The sequence below is a fragment of the Bombina bombina genome, chromosome 6, assembly GCF_027579735.1.
Source record: "Bombina bombina isolate aBomBom1 chromosome 6, aBomBom1.pri, whole genome shotgun sequence".
In the NCBI taxonomy this organism is placed as follows: Eukaryota; Metazoa; Chordata; class Amphibia; order Anura; family Bombinatoridae; genus Bombina; species Bombina bombina.
Window position 1 is genome coordinate 464643754 of NC_069504.1, and position 16018 is coordinate 464659771.

Genomic DNA, 16018 nt, shown 5'->3' on the forward strand with positions numbered 1-16018 from the left:
ACAAGGCTGGTGAAATACAGTGGAGTACCAGTGCTCAAATTAGATTCAAGATATAATAGGTCTTCAGCAATAGATGACGTTGAAATAAATTCATTACTTTAATTTTAAGATTTGCACATAGTCAACATATGCGTGTACTCTCTGGATTTACAAACAATACTAAATGTATTTGTATAATAAAACAAATGTATTATGTATTGTTCGTAAATCCTGAGAGTGCTGGCATCTGTTTTGATTTATCCATCTATCTATCTAATCTATTTATCTATCTATCTAATCTACCATCCCTCTATCTATGGCAGTGCACTCACTGGAATGTTTATTAACATAGTGTATAAAATATATTATTTTTGCATTTAAATATTTTTCAGAATATAATGTCAATTTGCTGTCTTTCAAGCAAACCATGTTTAAACTCCTTATGCAGCTCTAAGATTTTCACTTTTTCACATCAGTGGTTTTTACATACTAGATCGATAAAAGGTCACTATTGGCCTTTTAGATGTGTGATTTTCTACATTGTAACCTAGGTTATCATTACTGCTCTAATCTATATTATAAGCATATTTACACACAGGTTTTATTTCACTGAATATATATTATACAGATATATTTCTACATAAATATATAGTAGCTCTAAATATAAGGGAGCAAAATAAAAGTATGTATAAATTACCTGTATGTAGAGAAAAGAACTCGTGTAAACCATTTACAAATCTAGACAAGTCAGAAGACTTGCTTTTAAGACTTGCTTCTGACTTGTCTAGATTTGTAAATGGTTTACACAATGAGTTATTTTCTCTACATTTTGGATTTAGTGGAGGATTTTAAACTCACTTTTCACCTCTCCACATATTTTAAATTGCTGTTATAAATTACCTAAAACAGTCTCAAAACTGGTTAATCGACATAGTAATAATGCAAGTCAAACAGCAGAGGGCGCACGTCACTTCTCAGGACTAAACAAACAGGAGGAGGAAGAGCCTGAGCGAGCGACTTTCCTTCAGTGCTGGCAAAAAACATGAACGTGTCAAACGAGCTGTACAGCAAGAAGGAGACCTGGGACCTCCGGCTGAATCTTATAGGGTAGGTTTAGTAATTGCAGTTTCTCCCAATGAGTGTGTGACCAAAAGTTCCGGGTTGTCGCATCTTATTATTTTTTTTAAAGAACGTTTCTAAAGTAAAGTATTGTCCCTGGGGTTCCAGGATGTTGTTGTTTTTCAGATTCTGCTAATTTGTTTCATTTGCATTCTCTATGTAACGCAGTGCAAAGGTATGTTGTTGTTTTTATTCCGCTACAATATTATTGCTTTACAGCTTTCTGACCTCAGATGAATCATTGTACAGTCACACTGGTGCTGCTGACTACAGGATTTTCTTTTTAGTATACAATATTTAAATGATCAGATATTCCAGTTAACAGAGAGCGCCACCCAGTGGTCAAATATAGTAGAGAGAAAAAAAACTGTTCAAGGTAGGCGAACACCAACCTTATCTAAAAAGTTCTTCATAAAGAGTTTCTTTTCACAAAATACTATTTAAAAAATGGCTGAAGTAAGCAGCTATTTTGAATATAAAATAAAAAAAACAACACAGAAACAGGGCTAAGCTTCAGCACAAATAAAATATCTCTATACATTAAATGTTGTGAATAATTGAATGTTTAATATATAAATAGGGAGATAAACTTCTCATATGTACATATATCACAAGTAGAATACATTTGCAACACAAACATTTTTTTAATTTTAAATGCAGTTAAAAATTATTATATCCGTTCATGAAGCTTTAAAATTAATTAAAACATGCATTTAAGCTGTACATACATCAATCACATTTTAAAATACATTTGTGACACAAAAGGAAAAAATGTATCCACTAATAAATATATTGGGTATAGTTACAATGTATATTGAGCATTCCAAAGATGAACCAAAATGATATATGTATCTATTCCTACTAAACACTAAACGTGTGTTTCCGATTTGTGCATGTTGACTGAGAAATTGGAAACATTTACCAAATATATTCAGTTCTGAAAGGATTTCTGGAATAGATGTCTCAGGTCATGTAACCGAAAATAGTATGTTGTCTGCGTACATTTCTAATTTGAAGTCATGGGGGCCTATTTTTATACCTGTAACTTTTGAGTTTGCTCTTTCATGTGAAGCTAATATTTCCATAGTTAGTATGAATAAAATCGTTAAAGGGGGCATCCTTGATGGTACCAGTTTTCATGGGGAAAGGGAATATGTTTGTTGAAAGACTGCGTTGCTGATCATTTTTTTTGTTTTGTTTGATCTCTTAGTGGTACTTCTAGGAGCACACAATGTTTAATACAGAAAATAGCTGTGAACCTTTAATGGAACATAGAAGTCAAATGGAAGTTTAATAATTTAGACAGGGCATCTTATTTTAAAGAAACTTTACAATTTACTGCTTTTATCTAACATACCTCTTTTTTCTTGCTACCATGAGAGCGTACTGAGGTATACGAATGAGGGTGCATGTGTCATGATCACTGTGGGGCAGCAGTGTTAGCAAAATGCAGCATTAGTATGTTCATTCACATGCACTTAATTATATGTCTATCAGAATCAGCAGTTGTAGGGGAAAGCTGTAAATGACTGATACTCCAAAGAGCTTTAAAACACAGTTGTGGGTGAAGGACAGGATGGCATGTTAATTATTATTGAGGTATTGATGAGGTTGATGCATATGTATCAAACATAGAAACTGGCCCAAACTGGTAACAAGCCAAGGTAACAAGGGAGCATTCGTGAAACGTTACCAGTGATATTAAACTATTAAAAATCTATCAAACCTAAATATACACACACAGACATAGGGGTAGATTTATACAAAGGTGTATACCACTATTAGCTGCATGGTTTTTCATGTGATCCTGCAACTGATGTTTATAAAGCAGCGATTTAAACCTAAGTCCTCTCTTCCACTTCAGAGCTGGCAGATTAAAATCACCCTCAAGTAATCCGAACAGAGCGAGTGAGACCTTATAATTGCACAAGAGCCCACTTGTGCAATGATAAATGCAGGGAATAATAACAATTTGTGATCTCGGGCATACACATTCACTATCTGTGAACCTTATCCATCTGTTATAGTGTTTGATGGAATGAGCACAAGTAGTGGTAGGCCTGAAGTACATGGTCTAGTATTCATGTAGCAGTGTATCCCGAAGATTTTCCTGACGCTTGATTTTAATATGTCACAGTATATCTGTTTTTATCTAAATTTAAAAAAAAAAATTTACTTTTTTTTAAAAAAAATGTTTACTTTTTTTAAAAAAAAAATTGGATCAGTGCTCCTCTTTTTTGTAATTAGTCTGGAGTACATACCTGAATGGACCTAGTGCAGAATAAACAGTGAATAAATCTTGTTGTGAACTTTATGAAGATAATCATGATGTGCATAAATATGTGTTAAATATTTAGAATTGACTTAACATATACTATTTTACAGGTCAGCTTGCAGAATATTTTTTGCTAAAGATCCGATAAAGATTTTACACGGCAGAGGTCAATACATGTTTGATGAGGAAGGAAAACGCTATATTGACTGCATTAACAACGTTGCTCATGGTAGGGGCCAACTTTTTAATTATATATAATTATGTTTAATGGCTGTTTGAAATGTATTATACTAAATGCCCAATGTTGTAATTTTGTTCACAGTTGGGCACTGTCATCCTGCTGTGGTAAAAGCAGCACGTGAACAAGATCTGCTTTTAAATACAAATGCAAGATACCTTCATGATAATCTGGTGGAATACGCAAGAAGATTGTCCAAGACGTTGCCTGAGAAATTGTGTATTTTCTATTTTGTGAATTCTGGGTAAAATCAAGTTATCTCTTGTTCACTTTAATTATTTAAAGTTTTTCTCTATTATTATTATTATGAATATTATTATTATCATATATTTGTAGAGCGTCAACAGATTCCGCAGTACTATAAACATAGGCATGGTATGTAAGGTAACGTTTATAGGGGTCAAGTGGTAGAGGTCCCTGACGAGAGTTGCACTGTTGTCAGCTCTTATGAAGTATGTAGCAATTAGCTGGGCTTATAGACTTGCATGCTAAGCGGTTTAAGGGGATAACAAAGGAGAAGAGGAACTAGGGTTAGGAAAGGTTAGTATAGGTTGTATGCATCCCTAAACAGTAGAGTCTTTAAGGAGTGCTTGCAACTTTCAAAACTAGGGGCGAGTCTTGTGGAGCAAGGCAAGGAGTTCCACAAGATTGTGGCCAGTCTGGAGAAGGCCTGTAGATGGTGATGTGTGGCGGTAACAAAAGAGGAGGAGGTCGTGAGCAGAGAGAAGGGGACGGGAGAGTATCTCGAGACAAGGTCTGAAATATAGGGGGGGAGCAGTGCAGTTGAGGGCTTTATAAGTCAGAATTTTGTGTTTAATTCTGGAGGTAAGAGGAAGCCAGTGAAAGGATTGGCAGAGAGATGTAGCAGATGAATAGCACTGTGTAAGGAAGATGAGCCTGGCAGAAGCATTCATTGTGGATTGTAAAGGAGCTAGAGGGCAGCTAGAGAGACCAGAGAGGATGAAGTTGCAGTAGTCAAGGCGGGAAATTATGAGAGAGTGGATTAAAATCTTAGTTTTGTCTTGTGTAAGGAAATATTGAATTTTAGAGATATTTTTAAGCTCGAAGCAGCAGGAATTGGCCAAAGACTGAATGTGAGGAGTGAAAGCAAGATCTGAGTCGTTTGACACCAAGTCATTGGGCATGTGGGGTAGGGGTAATGATGGAGTTATCTACAGTTGTAGAAAAATGGGGGGTGGAGATTTTGGAAGAAGGGGGGAAGATAAGGAGCCCAGTTTTGGAGAGATTTAGCGTAAGGTAATGAGAGGACATTCAGGATGAGATATGAGAAAGACAGATAGTGACACGTGTTAGCAAGGAAGGAGATGGATATGGTGCAGAGAGGTAGATTTGGGTGTCATCAGCATAAAAATGTTATTGAAACCCGTGGGACTTTGTTAAGGAACTTAATGATGACGTGTAGATTGAGAAGAGAAGGGGACCAAGGACAGAGCCTTGTGGTACACCAACAAAAAGTGGTAAAGGGGAAGAGGATGCACTAGAGAAGGCTACACTAAAGGTATGGTTAGACATGTAGGAAGAGAACCAAGAAAGGGCTGTGTTGCAAATGCCAAAGGAGTGGAGGGTTTGGAGCAAAAGAGGGTGGTCAACTGTATCGAAGGCTGCAGACAGATCAAGGAGGATTAGCAGAGAGAAGTGGCCTTTCGATTTAGCTGTAAGTAGATCATTGGTAACCTTAATCATTGCTGTCTTTATGCAGTGTTGGGGGCGAGAACCAGAGTGCAGTGGGTCAAAGAGGGAGTTTGATGTAAGGAAATTGGATAGACGTGCATATACTAACTTTTCCAGAAGCTTTGAGGCAAGGGGGAGTAGGGAAATAGGGCAGTAGTTGAATGGGGAGTTTTGATCAAGAGAAGGTTTTTTTGAGGATAGGTGTGACCAGTGCATGTTTTAGAGATGAGGGAAATATACCCTCGCTGAAGGAGAAGTTGAAAATGTGTGTGAATATAGGGGTAAGGATAGATGAGAGGGAAGGGAGTATCTGTGAGATGATGCGATCATGGGGACAGGTAGTGAGATGAAAGGACAGTATAAGGGCAGAAACTTCATACTCAGGAACTGTAGTGAAAGAGAAGAATTTCTGGCTATGTGGGTTTTGGATGATTGCAAGCTTTTGAGAGAATGGGAGACTGGTAGTATGTTGAGAGATGATTTTGTTTCTGATGGAGTCTATTGTGTTATTGAAGTGACTGACAAAATCTTGATCATAGAGAGAAGTTGTGTTAGGAGGTGGGGGGGCGGAGAAGAGTATCAAAAGTGGAGAACAGACATTTTGGTTTTTGAAGAAAGAGTAGAGATAAGAGTAGAGAAGTAATCTTGCTTAGAAAGGTTAAGGGCAGAATAGTAAGAGTTCAAGATGAACTTGTAGTGAAGAAAGTCAGCTGCACTCCGAGATTTTCTCCAGTGTCGCTCAGCAGTACGGAACATCTGTGTAGGTAGCGTGTCAGAGGTTCAGGATGAGTAGTGACTTCTGAGCTATAGTAGGAGGGGCCATATTGTCAAAGACCGATGTAAGGGTGGAATTGTAATGGCAGATAGATTGGTCTGGACAGGAAAAGGAGGAGATTGAAGAGCAGAGATGTTCGAGAGAGCTGTTGCTGATCTAGTGACTTAATGCTTATGTAGAGTTTGGTGTGAGGGGTAGAAAGAGTGAAAGTTGTAGGTAATGATGTGATATTGCAAGTGAGTAGATGATGGTCAGAAAAAGCAAAAAAGTTTGAGAGAGTGCATCGGTAGCTGAAAATCAGATTAAGTGAGTGACCATCTTTGTGAGTAGGAGAGTCAGTCCCAACTTTTATAATTATTTATATTATTATTACTATTGTTATATTATTAATAATTAAAAAAACATTTTTGGCCAAACATATATGGCCAGATTACAAGTGGAGTGCTAAGTAACGCTCCTGCTTGTGCGTTAACTTGCGCTAGAACTAAGTTTTCTTGAGGGGTTGCGCTCATATTGTTTGTGCCCGAGTGATAAGGGGTTTATTGCAAGGGTTTGCGTTCGTAGGGCTTACTGCTCATATTACGAGTTGAAAGTAAATGCGATTGCTTAAACCCAATTACGATTTACACTAGAATAATTACTGCGACTTCAGAGCTCTGGTTAACTGTTTCGTGAAACATAAGTGTTACAAAACACATCAAAAATACATTACAAAGTATAGTTACACTCATAATAACACTATCTAATAAAAAATATTCAAAAAATATATTGCACACAAGTTATAAAGGCTCAAAGATATGAGATCTCAGGCAGTCAAAGGGCTTTAACACACACACACACACACACACACACACAGTGGGTATTGAAAAGAATCTACCCCCCCCCCCCTGAAAATAATCACATTTTGTTGCTTTACAGCCTGAAATAAAGACAGACACAGTTTTTGTTTATCCCGTTGTAATTACTCAGTGCAACTTATAACGTCCAAGTGAAAGATATAACACCAACATGTCAGACAAAAATAAAGACAATTCAAAAACAGAATCACTGAGTTTCAAAAAGGATCACCCCCTTTTGTCAGTATTTTGTTGAACCACCTTTTGCTTTAATTAAAGCCTTTGGTCTGTTGGGATATGTCTCTACTAACTTTGCACATCTAGACTGTGCAATATTTGCCCACTCTTCATTGCAGAACTGTTCCAGTTCCGTTACATTTGATGGTGACCGTTTGTGGATTGAAGTCTTCAAGTCATGCCACAGGTATTCAATGGGGTTTAAGTCTGGGCTCTGGCTAGGCCATGCAAGGACATTCACCATTTTCTTTTTCAACCACTGTGTGGTCATTTTTGCTGTGTGCTTTGGGTCATTGTCATGTTGGAAAGTAAACGTTCTTCCCATTGACAACTTCCTGACAGAGGGCAGCAGATTTTCTTCAAGAATTTGATGGTATTTTGCCCCATCCATTATTCCTTCTATCCTGACAAGTGCTCCAGTGCCTGCTGCAGAGAAACACCCCCATTACAGGATATTACCACCTCCAATGCTTTACTGTAGGTATTGTGTTATTTGGATGATTAGCTGTATTTGATTTCCTCCAGACATCGTTTGGTGTTGAGGCCAAATAATTCAATTTTAGTCTCATCTTACCATAACAACTTTTTCTACGTGGCCTCAGAATCTCCTAGGTGTGTTATAGCAAAGCTCAGTCGTGACTGCATGTGGCCTTTCTTGAGGAGTGAATTTTTCTTGCAACCCTCCCATACAAGCCACATTTGTGGAGAATTTGTGATATTGTTGTCACATGCACACAATGACCACTCTTTGTCATAAATTCCTGCAACTGCTTCAGAGTTGCTGTGGGCTTCTTGGTAGCCTCTCTGACCAGATTCCTCCTGGTTCTTACATCCAGTTTGGAGAGACGTCCTGATCCAGAGAGGGTCTGTGTTGTACCAAATATTTTCCACTTGTTAATAATAGACTTCACTGTGCTTCTAGGCATTAATAAAGCCTTTGATATTTTCTTGTATCCATCTCCTGACTTGTGCATGTCCACAACATTATCCTGGAGATCAGTGCCTTGCCACCCATAGCTGATTGTTTGCTTCAGTTGCATTACCAGGGGCTGAGATGCTCCAGAAAAGCTCTTTTCATGCTGAGCTAAACAATATGCCCACAGCTGATCACAGTTTGAAGGTTAAATGACTTTGTGTGTGCCGTTAAGTAGGTGATTAGCTACACCTGATTGAGTTTACAAGTAATTTTAGGAGGGGGTGATCCTTTTTGCAACTCAATGATTCTGTTTTTGTATTGTCTTTATTTTTGCCTGACATGTTGGTGTTATATCTTTCACTAGGATATTATAAGTTGCACTGAGTAATTACAGCTGGATAAACAAAAACTGTGTCTGTCTTTATTTCAGGCTGCAAAGCCACAAAATGTGATTATTTTCAATACCCACTGTATGTATGTATGTATGTGTGTGTGTATATGTATGTATATATGTGTGTGTGTGTGTGTGTGTATATATATATATATATATATATATATATATATATATATATATATATATATATATATATATATATATATATACATATATATATATATATATATATATATATACATACACACACACACACACACACACATATAAACACATGAATACATAAGTATACATATATAGGCATATATAGAAGTGCAGTTGAGCCCTTTGCCATTAAGTAGATGAAAAGATGTAAAAGCATATTTTATGCTATATTCATATTTAATAAAGGTTTTAACTATGTATTTACTGTAAATAATATACATAGAATATGTTCTGTGTATTTTTAAATATATTTATATATATTTATATATAGCTTTATTAGATACAAAAATATCATCATGAAAGCCCCATATCAAGGGTGCAGACCCTTAAAGGGACAGTTCACCCAAAAATGTTCTCCCATTTAATTTGTTCCCAATTATCCATTTTACCTGCCGGAGTGTATTACATTGTTTACAAGTAGCTCCTTTACCCCTATTTTGGCCTTTGAAATAGCTGATTTAGCTTGTGGTTTCCCAACCTATACTGAAAGTTTTGATACTGGAGTCTCAGCTATTGAATAGCCTAAGTAAACACAGCCAGCAGAAGAAATTAAACTCACAGTGGGGTGCAGGATAGTTAAAGGGACATAATACTCATATGCTAAATCACTTGAAACTGATGCAGTATAACTGTAAAAAACTGACAGGAAAATATCACCTGAGTATCTCTATGTAAAAAAGGAAGATATTTTACCTCACAATTTCCTCAGCTCACCAGAGGAAGTTCTGTGTAAAAAGTATTACTCAGCTGCTCCCAGCTGCAGGTAAAAAAAATTAAAAAATGAAGAAATGAACAGCAGCCAATCAGCATCAGCAGTGCTGAGGTCATGAACTCTTACTGTGATCTCATGAGATTTTACTTAACTCTCATGAGATTTCATAGTAAGCTTCCTTTACCTGATTGGTGAAATAATATGAGAGTGCACGAAGCTCATCCTTTCAGTTGTCCCAGGACAGACACACTAATATGCTGCTTAGAAATCATTTACAATGGGAGGTGGCTACTGAGGAACTTTTGAGGTAAAATATCTTTCTTTTTTACATAGAGATGTTCAGGTGATATTTTCTAGTCAGCTTTTTACAGCTATGCTGCATCACTTTCAAGTGTTTAAACATTTGGGTATTATGGCCCTTTAAGTAATAAAATGATTATTTTCCTTTGTTCTCTCTATGTATTGAGCTTTAGTTTTCCAGTCAAATATAAGATAAGGAAGCAAGTGTGTGTACACAAAGTGATAACATAATGAGATATAATATTACCTGAAGCTCAACCCATTGTAATAGGCTGTGGTTTAAAAGCACAAAACCAGCTACTTTATTTACACAAATAAACCTGAAAATGCAATTTCTCATACATTTTATACTCTGCAGCTGGTTTAACAAGTCATTGACAATACATTAATATAAAAACAATTTTACAGTGTACTGTCCCTTTAAAGTTATAAATTGAAAAAAAGACAGAAACTAAAAAAAGAAATCCACTTCAGAAAGTAAGGGAATACAGCACTCTTTTACAAAAATTTACCAAAAGCACATACATACAGACTCCTCCAATAGGGCAAGTACAGTACACATTTATTTATTAAACCATATAAGGATATAACCACCTAAGCAATGCTGAATAATCACAACTGCCATATGTATCACATAGTCCACATAAGTCTGCAAAAGTCCTTGCTTAAAATCTTCGTGCACAAAAGATCATCCCCTTTTCCTGCATAGAGATCAACGTAGCAGTGTGCACGAAGTAACATGTGAATTAAGCCATGTTTCATATAAGCCTGTCTCCCACACACCTTAACAACCAAAATGCATTTATGAAACTGCAAATATGGCCGCGGTTTTCACCGCACTTAAAGGGACACTCAAGTCAAAATTAAACTTTCATTATTCAGATAGAGCATGCAATTTTAAACAACTTTCCAATTTACTTCCATTAAAAAAAGTGCACAGTCTTTTTATATTTTAACTTTTTGAGTCACCAGCTCCTACTGAGCATGTGCAAGAATAAGTGTGTATGCATTTGTGATTGACTGATGGCTGTCACATGGTACGTGTATGCATTTATGATTGGCTGATGGCTGTGACATGGTACAGGGGGGTGGAAATAGAAATAACTTTTAAAATTGTCAGAAAAAAAAGCTTCTGTTCATTTGAAGTTCAGACTAAGTGCTATATCATTGTCTTGTTATCTTGCATTTATTGATTATGTAAATCTACTGTGTTGACTGGTCCTTTAAGGTCCCAAGCTGTTCGGCAGAACAACGAAGGAAGCTTCACTTACATTTACATCCAGCATGTATTAAGCCATAACACTGACCTCTTTATCCCAGGTATACATAACTTCAAAAACCTTTGGATTGGTCCATGGCTCGTGTTTATGAAAGTTAATGCAGTGTTTCAAACCATCCGGTCACAGCAGCTCTCCTTCCACGCTATTTGATAACACCACTGCAGGATGAATGTGTGAAGACACGCCTCCTTCACCTCTCAGAGCGCCTGTCCAGACCTCTATATATATATATATATATATATATATATATATATATATATATATATATATATATATATATATATATATATATATATATATATATATATATATGATTATGTTTTGTCGCTGGTGTACTGGAGAGGAGTTTTTTCAGTTGATATAAGGTGTTCTCTCACTCTGTCCTTCAGCATATGGCTAATTATTATCAGTTATATATTATTAGTTATCAGTTATTTGTAGCAAGTGTATTATTTGTTACATACGGTACATGTAATCAGATAAATTACATATCCAGAAGAGCAGAGTAGCCTCTATTACAACTTATGTGGTGTCCCATTGGTAGTAGAGACACATTCTGGACCTATCAAGGTATAGGGACAAACCTTTTTGTAGATTGCCAGACCTATTTTTTCTTGAATTTATTGAATACATATTCCACTACCCTTCTACCCATAGTGGGACCTCTCTTTAAATCATCAATCTGATAACAAATCTTTCAGTCAGGAATCTAATGTAAGATATTATGGTTTTGTGCAATAATATTCCTAATTTTATTTAATTGGTTGCTCTAGTGAGTTACAAAGCTAAAAGTGTTTTTCTTTTTTTGCTTTTTGTATTTGTAAAAAAATATATATCCACAGCACTACTATGAAAGCATAAACTTCTTAATTAGACTATTATGGCGCAATACAAAAACTGTGTTGTTTCAGGCTTCATGGCCCTTAATCATGCATCAGACATCTCTGTTTTGTTTTGTGACTTAATTATCTAATAAAGAAGTTTATGCTTTTATAGTAGTGCTGTGGATAAAGTTTTTACATATACGTAGATAGATTCTCACGTGCACTACTTCATAAGGAGAAACTACTACTACATCATATCTTTTGGTTTGTTTCTATTAACAACATTTTAAAGTAGTTTTTGTCTGTTACTTTCCTCAGAGTCATTTTCATATTCATTATAATATCATAATGTTGCTTTAACACTGGAAAAACTGAGAAATGGTCAAAATATGCTGCTATAAACAGGAAAAAATGTATTTTCAAAAGTTGAAAGCTGTTGAATTTTCATATCTAAAAAGGCAGTTGGAAAAGTGTTTTCTGTTTGACACCAGTATTCCAATCACATTGCCACCATACCAGATATAGTGGTGTTATGGCACAAAAGTATTTGAAAGGTTTGCTATACGTAGGTTATATTTGATTTCTCTAATGGATTGGAATGGGGTTGAATTAAAAAAAACTTGTAAAAAAAACCATGTGGTACACTTTTTTAAGGAAATAGGGTCATTAACAAATGCTGTAAGTAGGATGCTACCAAGTTCAGTTGAAATAATTAACTTAAATTAGAAACCTGTACTTTTCTTAGGTCAGAGGCCAATGACCTTGCGCTGAGGCTAGCTCGTCAGCACACCAAACATAAGGACGTGGTAGTTCTAGACCAGTAAGTATACCTAATTATTATTCTTTGGGATCTGTTGCTTTTAATACAGACTCATAGATTCAGATTTGAGTGGGCTAATAATGTTTACTCCCTGACTGTTATTTATAAAATATTTTACCAGGAAGGATACATTGAGATTTCTCTCGTTTTCAAGTCTGTCCTGGGTTCACAAAACATTGCATTGATACAATAGGGTACAATAAAATACAAAAACAATATTAATACACAATATATGCAAAATTTAACATAGAACAGGTAGGAAATATATAATCAACCATGACAGGTGCATTCTGTTTTGAGATATGCAAAGAGGGATCTCTTAAAGGATTTTAGCCTTGGGGAAGGTTTTAAAGTGTGCGGGAGGTCGTTCCATAATTGTGGTGCTTTGTAGGAAAAGAAGGATCGAGCTGCTTTCTTTTTGTATGGAGGCAGACTAAATAATGTGCTGGTACTGGATCGGAGGTTATGGGAGGTGGGAACAGCTGGAGAAACTAGTAAACTATAGTGATATTTTTATACACACACACACACATATATATATTATATCCTGTTGGTCAAATGTTTACACTTTATATGCTGTATTATCAAATTTGTTTTGAAGTGTCCAGACTCAAAGATTTAGGTAATTTACATAAACTTGAGACCCCTTATTTGAAAGTAACAATCTTGTTCTATCAAATGAGTGGTCCTGTGTCTGCCAGTCAATTGATTGCCATGACAATATATCCATTCTGTTCTATGTTTAGTTTTTTATATTTTTGGCTACGCTGAGTGAGTTTTGACAAGTGTAGGAATATGCATACGTTGTCAATATAGGGTATCTAGGAAATAAGAATTTTGTGTAATGTAAAATAAATGTTCTCTTCTGATTTGTATTTGTTAATTTTAACAGTATTAAAGGGATATGCTCTTTTAAAAAGCACATGTTAAATCAAAGTAAACCTAAAAAGAAAAAGATTGTGTTAAACAACAAACGACTTACTTGAGCACAATTTCTCAGTGTATCCACTGTCTGTCACTAGATAACGAAGCAGACATACCGAGAACACAGATTGCATTTTGCCTCTCCTCTTATGAGCATGGGCAAGATACTGACTTTCCTGAATAGTAAACCAGCTTATGTTACTCTAGATAATTTATCAAGCTACATTAAGCTTTCCTGTAGAGACCCTTGTGGGCTGTGACAGGAAGCAATGGACACTGCACAAATGAAGTTAATCAAAAATAGAAATAAAAGGTAAAATAATGTATTTAAATGATGAATAATACTTAATGTAATGATTTATTTTAAGTAAATGCCACTGCTTATTGCTTTTTTATTACAATAATGAATCAGACATCCCTTTAAGTATAAAATCCTAAATGTTGCTGTTTTGGGAAGGTAAAGTGATGCTAAATTTGGGACAATAAAGTGTGGGTTTAAAATATTAAGGAATTCATTAATCCTGTGCTGCTATTTACTACTTACACCATAGAAAATTACATAAAAATATATATTTTTTCCATTTAATTTAATATGGTGGTGTTTTCTCATATTATATTTCTGTAAACTGAGGTTATTGTCTTAAAATGCTTAGTCTGCCAAAAAACAGAGGTATAATTTGTGTGGGTACCCCACAGAAAAAGGTAAAATTTATGTGTAAATGCAGTGAGGGCCAAACACAGGTGTGAAAATGGTTCAGCAGCAAAACAATTCTTATTTGTAGTATTTTGTTTTTGTAATTTAAAGGGTTTGGGGGGTCTTAAGGTAGAGCTTCTTGTGGGGGTGTATTGGAGGTTAGGGGGTTTTAGAGGTGGGAATATTTTTGCACTTTGGTTAGGGGGTTAATAGCCGGGAGGCTTTGCATTGGGTATGTGACAGTTAATAGCAGGTGATTGGTTGTTTATGGGTTAATTGTAGTTGGGGTTTAGCGATGGGGGTTATGGCAGTTGTGAAGGTGCAGCTGTTTGTAAAATATTTGTGCCAGCATTAGACATTGTATTAGTCAGGGGTCAAGTCCTCCAAAAAAAAGTGTGGGAACTCAACAAGATTTCCACCCCCCCCTCACAATTATTATTGTTTTATATATACAAACACACACTGTCTTTATATGTATTAATATAATCTATACACTTTGGTTAATGAAAGCAAATTGAAATCCATGAAGGGTTGAATGGTTGCCTTTGGGCCTGAGTATCCTCCCCTGTCACAGTCTCACCCACTTTAGGTGCAATAGTACTATTTCTGCTGAGAGGAGCTAAATAACCCCAGATCAAGCCACAAAGAAATGTAAGCACCATGTGTTACACACATTGCAGGGTGATCACACAGCAGGAATGCTGACAGGCTTGTATTTATTCTAGGAAGTGTTACTGCTCATTACTAGAGCATCTCACTATCCCTCTAACCAAACTGTGCTCCAGCTCCTCCCACCAGAAGCATTTCTGTTCTATATCCAGAGGGAACTTAGTTCCTCCTGCAAAAAAATAGTGCAGGAACTCCGTTCCTATGCGTTCCCACTCGACTTGACCCCTGGTATTAGTGTAAACTACATATGTTGTACTGCACTATGTCCTTTTTTTACAAAATTATCACAAGGCACAAAACATTAAGCAACTACTTGTAATTTTGAAAAAATGGAAGCCGTTTGGATTTAGTGCAAGCAATATTAGCTGTCCTTAGCACTTGTGTTTTTGTTCTCCACTTGTAATTACATTTTATTTTAATGTGCTTTTAAGCCTGTGAGAATTACTTAACTATTGTAAAATCAGAGTAGTAGGGAGATATTGGTGACCTATGGTGAGTGAGTTACATGAAAATTAGTGTAAAATAAATTGTATATTTGGGGCCAGTGTGTTACAATACATTTTTGTACATAAAGTCATTGACCATAGAAAGAAGTAGATGTATCACTATCCCACTGAATAAACTTATTTACAAAATGTTAATTGGACTTAAAATTATTTTGTTAGATTGGGTATTTGGCTACAAGTTGGTGGCTTTATACATTGAAATACATTCAGGAGGAACAGACCTTACTGGGATGAAGGGTCTGAGAGGAGAATATCCAAGAGGTATGATATGAACTAGAAGTAGATAATAGACTTTCCAGCTTGCTAAAACACAAGAGAATACAGAAGCATGCAGCTTAAAGTGACAGTGTGCTGTAAAGTTTTCTACCGATTAATTTGTTCCCTGTTTTCTATTTTACATGCTAGTGTGTATTACATTGTTTTGCTGGTGGTATCCCAACCTATACTGAAAATTTCAACATATAGTATTAGCTATAAAAAAGCTATGTAAACACAGCCAGCAGAAGAAATGACGCTGCCATTGGGAGGTAGAAAAGATAAGTAATAAAATGTTAATTTTCGTTTGCTCTCTTTACGTATTGGGCTTTGGTATACAGACCGAGATAAAATAAGGAACCATGTGTG

General features: G+C 35.8%; 1 protein-coding gene across 1 annotated transcript in view; it reads left to right on the forward strand.

Moving 5' to 3' along the window:
* Positions 1 to 942: 942 nt before the first annotated feature.
* Positions 943 to 16018, forward strand: part of LOC128663090 (5-phosphohydroxy-L-lysine phospho-lyase) — a 101795-nt gene continuing 86719 nt past the window's right edge. The window contains exons 1-4 of the mRNA XM_053717244.1: positions 943 to 1086; positions 3484 to 3602; positions 3696 to 3855; positions 12527 to 12601. Of these exons, the coding sequence (XP_053573219.1) occupies positions 1022 to 1086; positions 3484 to 3602; positions 3696 to 3855; positions 12527 to 12601 (419 nt within the window). The 5' untranslated portion in view covers positions 943 to 1021. The remainder of the gene's footprint in view (positions 1087 to 3483; positions 3603 to 3695; positions 3856 to 12526; positions 12602 to 16018) is intronic.